General features: G+C 37.4%; 1 protein-coding gene across 1 annotated transcript; it reads left to right on the top strand.

Moving 5' to 3' along the window:
- Positions 1-217: 217 nt before the first annotated feature.
- ABHD17B (abhydrolase domain containing 17B, depalmitoylase) lies at positions 218-15,221 on the top strand. Its single transcript, XM_065745465.1, has 4 exons — positions 218-255; positions 4,923-5,397; positions 12,880-13,059; positions 14,117-15,221. The coding sequence occupies exons 2-4, from the start codon at positions 4,931-4,933 to the stop codon at positions 14,334-14,336; spliced, it is 867 nt and encodes a 288-aa protein (XP_065601537.1). The 5' UTR covers positions 218-255; positions 4,923-4,930; the 3' UTR covers positions 14,337-15,221.
- The last annotated feature ends 2,738 nt before the right edge of the window (positions 15,222-17,959 follow it).

Here is a 17,959-nt window from a genome sequence, read left to right as displayed (position 1 = left end):
CGCCGCTCTTTCGGCCGCCGCGGCAGCCGCCGGGTCAGATGTGGGTGCTCGGCGGGGCCAAGTCGGCGCCGCTTCCTTAAGCCGTTCCGCGAGAGGCCTCCGCCGGCCGCGCGTCCGCCGCGGGAGGCAGCAGGGGCCGCTGAGCCGGCATCCGCCGCCGCGCCGTTACTCAGCACAACCGACGTCGCCGCCCCCGCGCACGGAGCGCGCGGGGTTACCGCCGCCCAGAGAGCGGGAGCCGGGAGCCCCGCGCAGGTAGGGGCTGCGGGCCGTGCCGAGATGGGGGAAGGAGGGCAGGGAGGGGCTGCCCGGCAGGTGAGGCGCTCCGGGCCGGGCCCTCTGGGCGGCCGTGGTGAGGGGCCGGGGCGGGCGGCCCCGCTTCTCCGGTCGCTCCGCCCGCGGGGCTTTGGGGCCGCCTTTGTTCGAGGATCGAGCGGCGGCTGCCCGGACTCCGCTTCTGTCAGCGCTGCGAGGATTCTGGGAGCCGCCTGGCGAGATCGGGTGTTGTTATGGGGCTGGATAGCACTGTATTACATTAGGCTGAGCTAATGTAACTTGTACGCCGATTTACTTAACGTCTTGTTCCTTTAGCTGTTGTATGTGTTAAACTTCTCTTCAAACCCTTCTTTCTGTAACATCGTATGCAGGTCTTAACATCAATACTAGACTTTCAGTAACGATTTGAACTTGCGTTTTCATTGCTTTGCGTTCAGCGGAAGGGTGAGAGAGACTATACTGAAGTGTGTTATTTCAGGACTGTATAATGAGAAATGGTTATTGGTAAAAACCAGCACACCGCAGTGTGAATATCTTTGCCTGTTGCAAAGTTGGAGTGCCACTAGGGTTTACAAGCTGGCTGTAGTATTTATGAATTCAGTCTTTTGAATTGTTCTTACAGTGTGAGTAATTTCATCTAAATACAGGATGTGTTTAGATTAATGTAAATATATTTAATATATAAATAAATATGTAATGTAAACATAAGATTTCTTGATAAGTATTTGCAAGGGCTGGTGTTTTTAGCCTAAGATACTAACAGGTAGTAAAGTACTTCAGGATGAGGATGGTAGAAGTCAGTCTGTGATTTACAAAGGAAGAAGGAAGGAATAATGCTTATATGAAAGAACTGTTTGTCTTATACTATAAATAGCAATATAAATATTTCAGGTGTGCTTTAAGATTAGACAGATTTTTTGCCCCCTCCTCCGTCAGCCTTAATTGTAAGGTTAATTGCTGAACTTAACCACTGCCCGTGGGCAGCTTTAAGTCTTCCTTTTTGTATGCTGTTTTTTTATTATTCATTAGAGAGTTAAATAAATTTGATAAAATGGCCTCTCCCTTCTAAAGGCTATCCCATAAAGAGTGGTCTTGCCCCCTGGGTCTTTTCTGTTTCTTCATCCTTCTTGGGACTGTATGAAACTCATCTGCTACAGTTTTTCCACAGAATTTTTCTGTTGTATACGTAGTATGAAACATGTATTTCTGAATGATGTTTACACTTATCTTACTGTATTTTTGTTGTTGGTAATTTTACTATATTAGGAACTGTAACTATCCTGTTTGCAGGACAGCGCTGTCATCTCTATTGTATTGTTGAGGTATTTGCATCTGGAGATTCTAGCCTTATGAGAACATGTATACTCAGAAGGTGTTTGCTAGGCTGTGACCTAGCTGTTCACTACATATCTTAGTCCCATTGTTCACCTACACTCGAGGTAATATGCCGTGGGTGTTGCTTTTGTCCTCCTTTTAGTGAAAGAGTGCATGTGAAGTATACATGAAACCTTTTTGTTATTAGCTTGATATTTTTTAAACAGTATCACCTATGATAGTGCTCCATAAATTATATTTTAGTCTTATTGAAATTGTTGAGATTTTAATAATTATCTTGATCTCCAGATGGGAAATTTTAACTGCTTTCACAAAGACTTGGCAATGCTTAATGAAGATTTACTTATGACTTCCAAAAAAAATTTATCTTCATTTCTATGTGGGTAAGTCATTAAGAAATCAAGCCGAATGTTGTCTTAACATTTAAAGGCAACAAACTTCAATCACTTTGCTGAAGTATCTGAGCAGTATGCCTTTTGAGGAAGGATAATGTCTGTTTTAATTGAAGTTATGACATCATGCACATAACTACTAGGCTGAAATGCTGATTCAGGTGAACTTTTAAATAGTGATATCAGAATTACACTGTGCACCCTTGGGACTCTCACATTCTGGTTCCATTCCAGATCCAGAGGTAAAGAACACACTCATGTGAATACAATGAATGACAAACCAGTTCCAGTATAATGAAAACATTGTATTTAGTTGGAGGTATCCTCCTGAGGAAGACTAGTAGGGGTTCCATGACACGTTTGTTCAGTTAGTGATGCTAGAGATCTCTTATCTTTTTTCTTCAGGTTTTCCAAGTAAAGACAACAGCGAATATTTAATGAAAAAAATTGTTGCTGGCTATGTAAAGGTTATGTTACACTCTAGTAAAGGAGAAAAATACTTCATCTGTGTTCTTCCATGTAAGTCATTTGTCATATGTGGCAACAACCCATATTTACTGCATTTAAGCTGTGTTGGGGCCCAGTACCTCTGCTGCTGATTAGCTGCAATTATTAGAGTAATTTGATTCCACAGACCAACTTTCAGTTCTTCTAAAATTACTATGACAAATAGCGAATAATTTGAGTGAAATAATGTTTGTAGTGTTGCAAGGCTGTTCATGGTTATAAATAATGTAAAGTCCTATTTCAGTTCTTTCTGACAAGTGGATTATAAAGGAAGCAAGAAGTTTAGTAGCTATTATTTTATGTTGGATATGGATGCACTCAGCTGTTCCTGAACACAAGAGGCTATCTGTACTTCAGTTTTGAAAATACAACTATTTTTTTGTAATAAAATTTTTCACGTGTAACACATTGTATTATCTAGCTGTGGCCTTCAAATTTTCTGAAAGCGTTGGGAAAATTACTCAATTTAATAGTTTTTGGCAGAAATAGAGGTGTGATTGAGTATTGAGTCATGCATGGGTGATATTTGCAGAACTAAAAAGCCTGTATTACAACAATATTTCTGGACTATGAATATGGACTTTCTGATTAAGGTGAAAAAAGTGGCTTCGTTGCTCACAGCTGTAGGAGATATAAAGCAGGAAATAAATATTGACCTGTTCTTGTGCATAAGGCATTCAAAGCCTTTTGAGAATCTTCCGACCTCTTATATAGATCTTTTCCACTTCTTGACTTGCAGGTTGAAAGTAATATCAAATAATCTGACTTGAAAAGGGAACAAGTGAATAATTACAAGTTTAAGTGACTACTTTTGCTGATTGCATAAATACGCGAGGCTATTTCCTTAACTGGTAGGTCATTTACTCCAGTTTTGTTACTTAAGTGATAATCTACCTTTTTATGGGAGTAGATGGCCCCTTTCTGCCATCTGCTCCAAATGGCAGTGCTGACCACTCATGCCTAAGAATCTGTGATTTCCCTCTATTTTGAAGAAAGCTAGAGACTTGGGGTGAAAACACTTGACCAGTTTGGGGGGAAAAAAGAAAAACACAACCAACCAACCCTTTTTTTTTTAGTGCTTCACGAGGCGCCATAGTATTTCGGAAGTGCTCATCTTGTTAGTTAGTTTCTTGCTGTGTATTTACTTCTCAGCAAGTATGTTTTATAATTGTATAGGGCTGTATAAATGTTACGCACTGTATCACAGGGATGAGACTGTTCATGCAGTCAAAACAAAGCTAATTGTTAGCCATCTGTTTTCAGAAGTTCTTACGGCAATGCCCTGTGAAACTTTTTGGTACATAAATGTATACAAGTTACAAAACAAACTTTGAAATGTGATTTCAGTGTTGCCAGGTATCATAGTTAGCAGTAAGAGTTACTATTGACTGATGCAGGCGTTTCTGAAACCACAGGGGAATGCGTGCATCAGAAGTTGACTTTCTGTTGTTGTTATTCCTGTTTTTAAGCTTGACTCTAGCTGTTAAAGCTGGTACATGAAACTGTAACATTTCCCGTTTGTGAGACCCAGTGGGAGCTGAGCATGAGACCTGGAGTAGTGCTAGGTGGAAAAGTTCTTTCAGGTGAAACATCAGATGTGTTCACAACCAGAAAGTAAATACTTACGCTAGGTGTTCTGTCATTCTCCTACCTTTGAGGGGAAAGTACTGTCACAACAAAGGTTTATTTTCCTCTTCCTTCTCAGTCTTGTAAATTAGGAGGACTCAATGCCTGTTGACCAGGGCAGTAATGGTTTTTGTCTGGCTTGCTTTAGGTCTGTGTGCCTACTCTTTTTCAATCTACCTCTCCTCTTCCTGTTGAAGTGATTTAAATTGGTAGTATAGATTATATTTATTTGCCAAGTATTTGTGTTACAGCAGTTTGTTTAGAGTGTTTTTGTTCATGTCATTTCATTAAGATTGATAATGTAACCCCAGTTGTGATGTGCAAAATGGGAAACTTGGTTGGCTGATAATCACCTTGAGGAGTTGGAACTGTTGTCAACCAGTATGCAAAGCTAGGAATAGTTTACAGCTGGATTTCAGAGGACTGAAGGTCTGAAGTGTTTGCTAGGCAGGTAGTAGAATCTAGTTTTGACCTTTGTGTGCTGCTAGTACTGCTTTCAAGACTGTGTGACTCAAACTGAGGATGTATTGTCATTATATGGGAAATAAAATATTAGTTCTTGGCTGTAGAAAGATCTGCTTAATCTTTATATCCTGCAAACACTGCGACATATTTTAATTGCTCTTCATAACACCGATTTGTCAAGGGAGTGAGTGCTAAACAATTCCGCTGAATTTTAGTATTATTAAGAGGTTGAACTTAAAACTTCTTTGAGGGTTGTTTTTTTTTGTTTTTGTTTGTCATATTATTACTAGAAACTGATACAATTCTTTCTTCCTGTTTCAGACTAGAAGATGAATAATCTTTCCTTCAGTGAACTGTGTTGCCTATTCTGTTGTCCACCATGCCCAGGGAAAATTGCCTCCAAATTGGCATTCTTACCTCCTGATCCCACGTACACTCTGATGTGTGATGAAAGTGGTAGTCGCTGGACTTTACATCTCTCAGAGAGAGCAGACTGGCAGTATTCATCAAGAGAAAAAGATGCTATTGAGTGCTTTATGACTAGAACAAGTAAAGGTAACAGGATTGCCTGTATGTTTGTGCGTTGCTCGCCTAACGCCAAATATACTTTGCTCTTCTCACATGGAAATGCTGTTGACCTTGGTCAGATGAGCAGCTTTTACATAGGACTGGGTTCACGGATTAATTGTAATATATTCTCATATGATTATTCTGGATATGGTGCAAGTTCTGGGAAGCCAACAGAAAAGAATCTGTATGCTGACATTGATGCTGCTTGGGTGGCTCTTAGGACAAGGTAAGACATTCTAGCATGCTTTCTAAATTGTACTTAATCTGCACTGATCAATTAAACAAATTTTTTCATGATTTATGTCTTCATATCAACGTGAACTAGTGATTTCTTATTCTTCACAGAGGTATTGTTAGTGTTGAGCAGTTTCAGTAGTTAGTACTGATATACTTGAGACACTGAAATGGGATGAAATTTAGTAAGGTGTCATTCGGTGCTACTTGAATGCACTTGGTTTTTCTTGAATGCGTTCTTTATCATTGAATGATAGCTTTTATTGTCATAGTTCAGGATCCTCTTTGTTAACAGTATTAGAAGAGAAGAAAAACCTGTAGTAGATCCCCCAGTCACAGACCTGCTGGGGGTAGGAGAAAAAACATTTTTTTCAGATGATTAATGGTCTTTTGGACTTCATTTCAAAATTCAGATTAGTAGCTACAGCATTTCAAAAATTTAGAAAGCTTTTTTTATTTTATAAGGAAAGCTATGTTAGGAGAGTATGATGTCTGAGAGAGGAGGTAATTAATCTACATGGATCCTTATGGTAGGAAAAAGCTCAGGAATTTGAATTATTACTGTTAGCACAAATTAAAACTGGAGAAGGGGGGGAGGGGAGAAGCCCACACTGGGAAAATGTTGTTTCCAGAGCTTGTGTTCTAAGGCTTTATTTTTAAGATGGTAAAACAGTAAGGTGAATACTTCTGAAGGCATCCTGTGGTACAGGTAGGGATCCCAACTACAAAATAAACATGTCACTGAATGTCCGGTTCTTAAACTTGAGAGCATTTTATAGCCATGATTTGTTCAGTTTAAAGCAAAACTGTTCTTGTTTTATGAGTACTCAAACTACAGAAGTAAAATTTAAAAATGCTCAATACTCCTCAGTCTTATTGTATTATATATTTTGCACCAAAGAGCTTTGGAAAAACTGAATTTAATATACTGTAACCTGTTATGGTTCCATCATCAGTTTGTTTAAAGAGATGTATTTTGTAAGTTTGGGAAGACTTATAAACCTCACTACAACCAGGTTGGATTACTCATATTCTAAAGTATGTATTGTACTGTTATATTGGTTCTTGGCTTTTCTTTTTACTACAGTGGGCTGTGAGACTTAATTACACATGCGGTTGGTAAGCCAGGTACACTGACTTCTGTAGTTGATAGGTAATCTGAAAAATAGCTGCTCAATGAGCTGCTCAGTAGTGCTGACCCAAAATGTAATATGGGCTATGGGGAAGATGATCCCAGTTATGCAAGCATACTTACAAACTGAAGTAAATAATGACTTAGTCATTTTATGTCGGTTTACAGACTCTGTTTTTTAAACTGCTTGGTAATAATTCTCCTTCCCCACTCTAACAACATCATTCTTGAATAATTTCTGTATGGAAAACCTAGAAGAAATATGATGGCACTTGATTTCTCCCCTCTGTTATTAAACAATACATCTTTACTAATCAAATAAAATGATAGCTCATAATATCCTATCTGAATATATCATTTGTTGAACAACCGTTGTAGAGTAGGAGAGGTGGCATATGACTATAAACACATAATACATCTTTTTACTTTTCCTCTTCTACTCAGGGATGATCCTGCCTTGAGCATATTTGCTACCTGTGGGATCTTTTAGGTCAAAACTTAGTGTAGAAATATTGAAGTATGTAGAGGTAGGTTTTATATTTAGTTGTATAGTGCCTAATTTGTGGGTTTCTCAGACATGAACTGAATTCTTTTTTTTTTCATTGAATAAAAAGTGATTGTTATTACTTGCTTTCACTGTGCTACTTTCAGCAACTTTCCAACTGGTAGTCCTGGTTTTGCTTTTGTTTGAATGCTATGTGGAATACAGTGGAGTTCAGTACATAACTCTGGATGTACTAGTTCATACAGTATGGTTATCACTATTTTCTTGAGCCCTGAAATAGTGCTCAGCTGCTCTTTAATAGTTAATGAATATCAGGATGGGAACACATTTGCTGCAGCACTGATTCACTTTTCTAGTGTAGCCTGTTCTGTCAGCATTACACTGGCATAGTCTATAATGGCTTATTAAGTCAGTGTTCTGCAAAAAACAAATTAATTCCATGGATTCTTTGTAGGGTAAATGTAAACACAGATGTAATTTCTTTGAAGTTCTCTTTTGATAGGAGAGAAGTCTGCATCTTACAAACAGAGGCTTACAAACCATGCCCCACTGATTGTGTGATGGACAAAGAAAGTATGAATAGGGAAGCTGAAGGTTGATCACAGGCACCCATAGCTTCCTCCATTTGCTCTTCTGAGAAATGGGATCACAGAATCCAGCATTAAAAAAATGTTTCTGGGGTAATTAAAGTTCTCACATGAACTTCATTTTACAGTCAAGATAGCTGCTTGTGGTAGAGACATGTTAGTTAGTTCTTCCAGTAAATATCCTGATGGCCGCCACTTTCCTTCAGGAGCTAGAAATTGTCTTTTGATTTCACACTGAATATTCAGATTAGTATAAAACCATTTTCTTAAAAGTGGTTCCTGCAAAGGTACATGAATATTATCGTTCATGTAGATGAATATGGAGAAATATTTGTCAGGAGAGCAGATGGAGATTCTGAATCATCCTACTTCTTTACCTGCTTTGTGTATTTCAGTAGGATTCAGTAGCTGTCCTTGTGGATGCTGACTGTGAAAGATGGTGAGGTGATTCACTGCCGTGGTGTTTAGGAAAGATGCACAGTATTGCATATTCATCTTCATGGCACTATATAAAAGCCACAAGTGAGAACATTCTTTTTCTGACTGTCATAGCTACTCAGTGTTGAAATGCAAGTAGTCATTTTGGGATACGCCTATTTTCTGCTGCCCTGGTCTCTGAAGGCCTTTGATGACATACTAGGAAGGGTGGAAAGGTTTAACAAGCCTTAGGCAAATGCAGGGCAAGTGGTGCTCATTCAAAAACCTCAAGAGGTGCCAAGATTGAGTCATGATGAGATTTATCTTTAAGATGTCAAGCCACCTTGCCATTGTTCCTTACCATAGATTGTACAGTATTTAAGAAGCTGAGAAATCTCACTGTCATACTGACGTGTCAAAATGGATACAGTATGCACAATTCAAGCATAATTTGAATCTATTCTGATGATGACTGAAAATATTCTTTCATAAATTCACAGTTTACATTTTTCACTCAAAAGTAGCATTCCTTTATACTACTTTTGGGATCCATTAGAAGAAGGGCTATTGCTTTCCAGTGCCTAAACTTATCATATTTATAGAGAGAGTGAGCTTTTATTTAAATTGATATGGAAGTGACCTCAATTTACTATGAAAATGTTACCAAAAGAATAAATGTATTAGTAGCATTATAAGGTCCAGAAAAGGCCAATCTATTGTGAAAGAGGTAAAGGAGGCATTTCTTGATGATTACTACATCCATGATCAATGCATTTTTCTCTTTTAGAACTTGCTTCCTTCTCCTTTTCTGGTAGTGTTACATGTTGTATACACAGAAGATGTCCCTCTTAGTTGAGGAGGAGTTTTAATCTAATGAATTTCATTCATGGCCTGGAATGTTGATAGTAAGGGATGTTTGCGTCCTTGATGTTCTGCAATTTGCAGTTGTAATTTAATGTGCATGTACATAATGACAAAGGGTTCTGAGATGTGCATTTAAAACTGTCAGGATGTTCTCTTTATTTCATCTGCTCCAGGCACTTCTGTCAGCTGGCTAAAATCAGTGTTGTACTGACTTAACAAACAGTAGCTTCTCTAGAACATCTATTGTACCTCTTCATTAGTATGAACCTAAGAGACATTACTAAAAATGAACCCTTCTAAGGTTGGTTGTACCAATGCTTCCTTGTTCTAAAGGAAGCAAGTCTTCTAGATCAACAGCAGTACTTAAGAGATGAGATAAACTGCTTTCTGGTCTCCCTTGGGTACATCAAGGGCTAAATGGTAGATACTTTAGGGGCCCACATAGCGCACCATTGTAATTTCAGCTGATATTTTGGTAACTTTCGCCTTAAAAATCTTGCAGTTTGCATGTCGTAGTAAGATGTATATAAAAAAAATAGAAAAATGAGACTGTTGCTAAGATAAGTATAGGAATGGTCTTATTTACAGAGACAGATATAAAGGAAACAGTAAAGGAGTTTCTGCTATGGCACTTTGTGAAGACTGTCACAAAGGAGGGAAAAGAATATTTTGTGCTGTTCAGTAGCAGAAAAGAACATGAGAAGATAAGGAAGGAGTTGTCAGGGTTGCCTCTATTACAAGAGGACATCATTTGTAGGTTCACAGAAGAGTAGATAAAGGCAATTAATAAAACTATGTTAGGCTGGGTTACTAGCACTAGGAAGTGGAGTGATGATACAATTAGTGGTATACTGGCTTGCTCTTTCTTCTATCTCTCCTCTATTAAGTCATTACTCATCTGAGTATAAAAACAGCCTGCACAAATGTGCAGCTGCTGTACTCCCAGAAGGGAGTACAGTTTCCTAAACTGGTTGGTGGAGCCCAATGAGAGCAACACATGGCTGAAGACTGAAATAGGAAAGTGGTGCTGTTCTCTTTATGTTAATGGCAGTAAATAATTTGTTATGGCAATATGTTAGTTTAGTTGTGACATTAACCTATACCTTTAATGTGTGTGTGCACATTAGCAGTCTTGTCAGCAGACCTAGACTTACTTCTTTGAAAATACTGCTCATCAAGTTCTGTGTTTTCTGTGAAGGTGAGTAAACTTGAAGAATAAATAGATGTTGAAGGGAATTGAAATCTTGATTGCTGTGGGGAAAAAATGTTTTGGGCAGCTTTTTTGCTGCAGAAAGTGTCTAGATCTTATGCTAAACTCAGTCCAGAATAACTTGTCCCTGAGGTAGGCTGCTTTCTCTGAGAATGTGCCTCTCTGTGCAGCTACTTTCAGGTTTTTGTTTTCAAGTCTATTAGGGTAATTGTGACAAAAAAAGCACTTACAATTACCACTACCAACAAAAAAGAAAACAATGTCAGTCTAAATTAAGTTACCGAAGATTGCTGTAATGGACAGTACTGTGCATTACTGCTATGATCAGTGTGGTGAGTTTTTGAAGATGTCAGCAGTTTTCACAGCAAGTGTTTGAGCTCTTGGTTCCTGAATAGATACTTTCAGCATATCGCTGTATAACTTCCCTTTCCTCAAGATGGGCCATTATTAAGGGATTGTATTACTGTCTCATTGGTCTTGATTTGATACTTCTGAATCTGGAAAAACAGGCTAATATTTTTTGGTTAAAAATTCACAGCAATAAAAGAATTGTTGATTTACGACATTTGTCTAAGTAATTGCCTGTTCTCCCAAATTAGAACCTGGATAATAACCTGTTTAATAACTTTCTATGAAATATTTGGATTTATTGCTATAGGACTGGCAAAAGGAAGAGTCTATTAATTCTATGAATAAGGAATTTACCAGCAGCTTACTTCTTGGAGAACTCTTCAGTTTTAAGCTAGAATGTGATACTTTTGAGATCAGAACCAAGGGATATTTGGACTTTTCCTTTTCTCTTAAGTTTTTTATTATTATTTTTATTTTTAGGAGTGGGAGGTGAGGAAAGAGTAGAGAGAGGAATGGGGAAACTAGAGAAACAGATGCTACTGATACTGTCCTTTGGATCCCAAGGGGCTTTTTGCTTACTTTCCAAGCTAGGGTATTTTAAAGTCTGACTGCTTTGAACCACCACTACTGGTTATAGGTTCAACTACTTTTGTTTCCAGTCTGTAAAAATCTGTTTGAGTGGTGCTGTGAAGTCAGCCTGGCTGTAGTGCAGAAAGGTTTACTTTAATCCAAATATATTAAGTGCTATTCCTGGATTACTTTTTTGTATCTAATATTTGGATCCTTCAGGCGAAGGATAGCTGAAAATAAGAGGAAGAATAAAGACAGCAGAGAATATCACTGAAAAAAATGTTGCTTTTTTTTTTTTTTTTTGCTTTAAAACTTTGTGTAGTAGACTTCACCTTTGTAGAGTTTGATATGGAGAAAATGTGTGATGGATTTTAAGATGTTCTGTGATAATGTGCTGCACAAACTCAGTGTCACACAAATAATGCAGTGTGTCATTTATTTAATATGACTGTTTTTTTCTTTGAAAGGGATAGGACATTGAATTTTCAGAATGCAAAAATGTGCTGAATTAGATGATTTATTGTAACTGTATTCAAGTGTTTCAGAAGAGATAAAGTATTCTCAGAAGATTCATAGTTTGGTGTTCTGAGAAAGTCTTCACTAGAAGAATGTTAAGTGTTTGTTTTCTTTCTTGTGCTCTGAGAACTGTTTTGAGGTGGAGGATTTGCCAGTTATATAAAACTGATAATTAAGTGTTAGTTTTTTAGAACTCTTGATTCTAGAAACTTTCTAGGAAATATTATACAGTCACGGTAAAAATTTTGTCTATGCATATCTGTGTTGAAAGTTTTGAGTTCTTGAAAAGTAGTTGTTCAAGATTTTATAAAAAATATGGATGGATATCTGTGTAACAATTTCTTTTTGCCTCACTTTTTCTGTCTTTTATGGAGTTATGCTAGTGGGCCGGTTTGAAAACTGAGTATGCATATTCTTAGCTGGTCAGATAACCTTGCTTTTGCAGAAAAAAATGCATGCATTCATTGTAGAATAGTTAATGATTTAAACTTCCTTAACTTTAAATGAAAGTGGTTGTAAGTTCTATAAATTTTGCCTGACATTAGACTTACAGTATGCTATTCCATAGTATTGTGAGGCTAGTCTAATGGAAATTAGAGAGCTAAAACTAGTGCCTGAGAATGATTTTTATTTTGCTTTTGAATGCAGTGCAGTATCTCTTCCTATTTAAAAGTACTCCCTTTCCTACATAAACTATCTGGAAACCTGTAGACACTTTTGAAGTTCTCATCTGTACTAAATGCTTCACTGGTATTTTATCAAAGTATCAGTACTTTTCTGTCATGGGTGCCATTCTTGCCAGTGTAACATTTTGCTCAGACTTTTCCTGTACTGTTGTGTTGTTTGGTAATCAGATCGTCCTTGTATCCACACTACTGCAGAAGAATATACTTGATTTTACCTGGATAGGTTCAACTAGTTTCACAACTTTCATCTACCTTAGTTACAGGAGGGAAAAAAAAAGATAGTTTGACTCTTCTAGTTGATGGTAGTCATAGACCTGCTGAGGCTCTAATAATTCATTGTAGCATTGTAGGAGTTACCAGTAAAAATACTCAGCTAGTATGCAAGCTGCAACAGCATTCACAAGTCAGTGTTTAAAAATCTAACGTGTCATTCTTTCATAAGGCAAGAAATGCACTGCAAATACCATTCTTTTACCTTGGGAATGTTCTAAAGCATACTTGCTTGTTCTTGTTGTAGCTTCACTTTTATCCTCAGGAAACTTTAATGTTCAGTGGTGGTTTGTTTGACTTTTAATAAATTGCTTTTGTCTATTTCTCATTATATGCCTTTTTTGTATAATATGTTTGGTCTTCTAGGTACGGAATCCGCCCTGAAAATGTGATTATATACGGCCAAAGCATAGGAACAGTTCCATCTGTAGATCTTGCTGCTAGGTATGAAAGTGCTGCTGTAATTCTGCATTCTCCACTGACCTCAGGAATGCGAGTAGCTTTTCCTGATACAAAGAAGACCTATTGCTTTGATGCATTCCCGAAGTAAGTTGTGGGATTTTTTTTCTGCATGCATTTTTTCCTATTACAGTAATTTTGTGTTAGGGAAATGGATAATATGATAAATTCTCAGAATTTCCTTAAGCCACTGAATGAACAAAAATCTGATAATTGGAGTGGATAACAATAAAAAGCATTATATTTGAAGGAGTCTGTAGAACTTCTTAAATCTTTAAGGTTCTCTACATCTCTAATTATTGCAGTGGATATTTAAAATGTGATTAGTTTTCCTGTTTGTTACCCTTAATAACTCTAACATTAATGAGCAGCTCTCTTCTGTTGAGCTGTTAATCTGGGTAACTACAAGGAAAGGCTTTTGCATGTATTTCAAAAAGTGTTAAAAGACTGGGGAAAACAGGCTAAATAAAACTGTCATGTATTTCAGAGCTGTGTCACTAGTTTACCATCACAAACTGGTACACTTGGCTCAAAGAACTACTTGGGAGTTTCTAGCTTTTTTCTCCACAGGAACTTAAAACATTAAGAGCCAAAATTATTTCAGTTTTCGAAAGTATGTTTTTAATTGAAAATCTCTGAAGGAGTAATTTGATCTGTTCAGTGACTGTTTCAATATATATTTTTTATTTATATATCAATAAATTTTTAAGATTCACATTTTTAACGTGAACATGGTAATGTTCACTGGCACAGCTGCACAGAGAGGTGGTGGAGTCTCCTCTGGAGACGTTCCAGACCCGCCTGGACGCCTACCTGTGCAACCTGGGCTAGGGAGCTGCTTTGGCAGGGGGTTGGACTCCATGGTCTCTAGAGGTCCCTTCCAACCCCTACAATTCTGTGAATATCACAGATTGTTGTGTTGTGCAATCCTACTAGTTTCTGGGAGTGTTTGTCCTTTCTGTTTAGTTTAAACGCGCTGCTTCAATAGTTTCCAGGATGTTGATAAGATTTTTTTTATTTAAACAGTTCCAAAGATAAATAGTTAAAACTACAGTGTGTAATTAGACAATTCAAGAGTCTCTGGTCCTTTAAAGAAAGTCTAATAAAACTGACTGCATTCATAGATATGATCTTTTTCTTACAGCATTGACAAAATTTCTAAAATAACGTCTCCTGTGTTAATTATCCATGGGACTGAAGACGAAGTAATTGACTTTTCACATGGCCTAGCCTTATTTGAACGTTGCCAGAGACCTGTAGAGCCACTGTGGGTAGAAGGAGCAGGCCATAACGATGTGGAGCTCTATGGACAATACCTTGAAAGATTAAAACGGTTTGTGTCACAGGAACTGGTGAACTTGTAATTTTCTTTGTATATTTACTTGCTTCTTCATTTCACTGCAGAGCTGCACGCTTTGATAAGTACATTATAAAACCTGAAGGTTGTGTTTTCAAATCTTGTTGGTTGCCTTCATTAAATGTACAGGTAATGATTTGTCAACATAATTAATGAAGGTTTTAATGCCAGTATTATTAACTGGAATTGCATCATCCATCATGGTTAGCAGTTTGTATTACTTTGTGAGGTTTTTCTTTTTAGAGATTTAAAAAAAACCAACAAAACACAAGTACTGTATGAAATTTTAATTATATAAAATCAAATGCTGTAAAAGTGTTGCCAAATGCTCTAGCATATTAAAACAAGTTTATAAATATTTTTTAAACATCTCAAAATGTACTGTGACTTACTGTTTCTCAGATGTAAATTTAAAAACAGACTTCTAAGCAGATGTCCTGTAAAAATGCAATAGCCATGCAATTTGAGCAACTATTCATGTATGTAATAAGAATGAAGAGTCATTGGAAATGACCTTTGCCCTGTTATAGAGGGAGGGGATCAAATTAGGTCTTTCCATATCTCTTTATATCTTTTGTGCTTAGTTTTACTTCAATTGTTCTGTTTTGTTCTTGTGCTGTTTTATAACTTGAAAGGGACAGATTTACTCATGCATCTTCTTAGCTGCCTAATCTTGCCAAAATAATGTCAAGATTTTCATTGTTACAATTTAAATATCATTTACATTATAGCTACTGTGGCCACAAGTACTACTTTGAAACAAATAGTGTACTTAGAACCTAGAAAGCGTTGTGGACAGAGTAGTTTTAAACACTGGTGGTGTAGAGATGCAGTGTATCAGTAGAAAGAACCTGGAAGTTTATTTAACTTTGTAAGAAAACTTGCAAGTTTCCAGCTTACTTTTGAATGTTAAGTGTAAAAGCTCCTTGGTTTTTAACTATTGTATGTAAATTTGACTTAACTGCTCACTCCTAGACAAGAGTGGGAAGAGGGGCAAGAAGAGAATGTTGACACTTTCCTATTAACTTGTACTAAAATAAACTTTAAGTTGCCTTTCCTTGGATGCATTTTGCTTGAATAAAAATATGAAAAAAAATTACTATATGTAGCCTATTTGTAAACTGGGTAATCCAAAAATACACACTGTGCTTCTAATTTTAAGGCCTTATGTAGTTTAATTGTTCTGCTTGTTTTGTGACTCAGACTATTGTATAACTAAATATAGCATCAAATATTGTGAAAACTCTCAGATGTGTTGATTTAACAGTAAACAATATTCCACGCTCTTGTTGTTCTTTTGTTTCTTTTTGAAAAGCAAGAGAAAACAAAAATTCACCCCCCCTTCTCTCAAAAACTTGAAAATTAGAGCAGTGATCTACAGCTAATTTTATTGGCATACTTCTTTTATGAGCAGCTACTGCTCTGATCACCTTCCTACCCCCATGTCTCCTTACTTACTTTTGTCTGGTGTTCAACCTACAGTTTTTCTGCTGCAGAACTTCATTACAAACATTCTTCTGTGGGCAATTCAGGGTTCACTTGGAAATCAGTGATGACTTTCTCTTATTCTCTCTGGTTGTTATTTTTTTAAGCAAATAAAAAAGCCACTTGTTTGTTGCCTTTCTGGTCAAGAATGATCTAAGATGTTCTGAACTTCAGCTTACTAATCGCACAGTAATGTTAGTTGTAGATTTTCATCCTGGTCCAAGATTGAGTTAGAAATGTGCTTAAATAGGTATCAGATGATCTATGTACCTTTTTACAAGGTTTGATTTCAGTTTCTTAATGGCTTTTGGCCACTCTGATTTTGATGAAAATATTTCTCTCGAGTGTTCTCATTTTTAAGGAATTAAGTCTGTTTTCAGAGCCTTCTTCAGAAACCTGCAGAGAATGCAGAACTGTAGTCATGCAGACTGGCTGTCAGTAATGCAAATTGCAGGCAAATAATCAAGTGTCATCACGAGAATTATGTGACTGTGCTGGCAAATATTATAGCGCTGTGTAAGTGAAAGGACAAAGTATGTAGCTTAGCACTTTGCTTATGCTTCTGTGTTTTGTTGAGGCAGAACAAACAAAACACTAACAGTGTTTTTCTTCAGTAGATGCAGCTGTGCCAGACTACACTGGAGGGTAAAGGTTCTGGTGTCTTCAGGACCACTTATGCATAGTTAATTATTGGTGTTCTGATTTATATTTTACACCTAAGTTTTTCAAATTAATTGTTTACTGAAGGCATTAAAATAGCTTTTATGTGCAGCCTGGATTATATTGAGAGTTATGTTGTGGCAAGAAATTTGTGATTAATATAAAGCAACTCTCTGAGCTATTGCAGCTTGAAAGAAAACATTTGATGTGCTGGTTGTCTTGTATTTAAATTCTTACTTTGATGAGACTGACAATGGGCTGTTGTTGTTTTATACATGCAGTTGTCTCATGATACATAGAGTTGATTCAGCATTCATTAACAAGACAATGTCTATATTTTACAGAAAAAGAAAAGCACATTTTATGTCTCACATGGTCTTGCTTTCCTCTGAGCCAGACATTTGACAGTAAATTCTTTTCAGTTCTGGAAACTTGGCTAATCAACTTTAAAAACAACTTCATTTGTATAAACTGTGATTACACTGTAAGGATGAGGTCTCCTGGGGGCATGTACATAGGCATGTAAGCCTGTGCATTCTTTTTCCCTATTACAGATTACAAAAAAAAAGAGCAGTAACATCCCCTCTGTTTAGTGCCTTTGTGTGGCAGAGAAGTGGTCTAGTGCACACTTACTCTTATTAGTGAAATCTAAGTTTAGTTCACTTTTACCTGCAGACTTTTTATAGTAGATAATTGTGTGTGTTTATTCTTGTGCTTTTAATTGGATGCCATTGTGCCACAGGGCTTGTGACTCAGTACATTGCTATTGGCTGTTTCTGGTCCTGTAGATATAGTTACTTGGTGTATGATAGGCATTGTTAGTGGGGGGTAAGGGAAGGAGAAAAGAAGATATGGGAGGACAACAGGAGTAAAACATCCTGTGTAAGTAGATCAGTCTTGAAAGATCTTCAGAGAAGGACCTGATGGGGCTGGACTAGCTGACCATAACCTAGCAGTGTAAATGAGCCTACATCAAATAACAGCATCCTGGGCTTCATTAGGTAGATACTTGCCAGTGTTTCCATGGAGGTGACCTTTTCCTGTCACTTAGTGCTGCTGGGACAATTTGAGTGCTTCATTCAGTTTTGGGTTCCTCAATGCAAGGAAGGTATGGATATACTGGAGGAAGTTTGTGTCAGGGGTACAAGTGGAGCGTCCCTCACAATGGGAGAATCTGAGAGCTGGAGCTGCTCAGCCTGGAGAGTTAAAAGCTCAGGAGGCTCTTATCCTTATGTATAAATATCTCATTCATGGGAGTAGTGACAACTGAGAGAACAACCAGCAAACCACAAAACAGAGAAATCAGTCTGAGTGCTTTTTTAACTTTTAACTTTCTGTGATGAGGTTGGCCAAGCACTGGATCTGATTACCTAAAGAGCTTGTGGAGTTTCTATCTTTAGGGATACTTGGCTGAACCCAGCTGTGAGCAACCTGCTGTAGCTGATCCTGCTCTGAGCGTGAGGGTCAGACTAGGTAATCTCAAGA

This window comes from Cyrtonyx montezumae, unplaced genomic scaffold, assembly GCF_038088225.1.
Source record: "Cyrtonyx montezumae isolate F1298 unplaced genomic scaffold, pur_monq_1.0 scaffold_36, whole genome shotgun sequence".
NCBI lineage: Eukaryota > Metazoa > Chordata > Aves > Galliformes > Odontophoridae > Cyrtonyx > Cyrtonyx montezumae.
The sequence above is the reverse complement of the archived record's forward strand: the minus strand, read 5'-3'. Positions and strand labels throughout refer to the sequence as shown.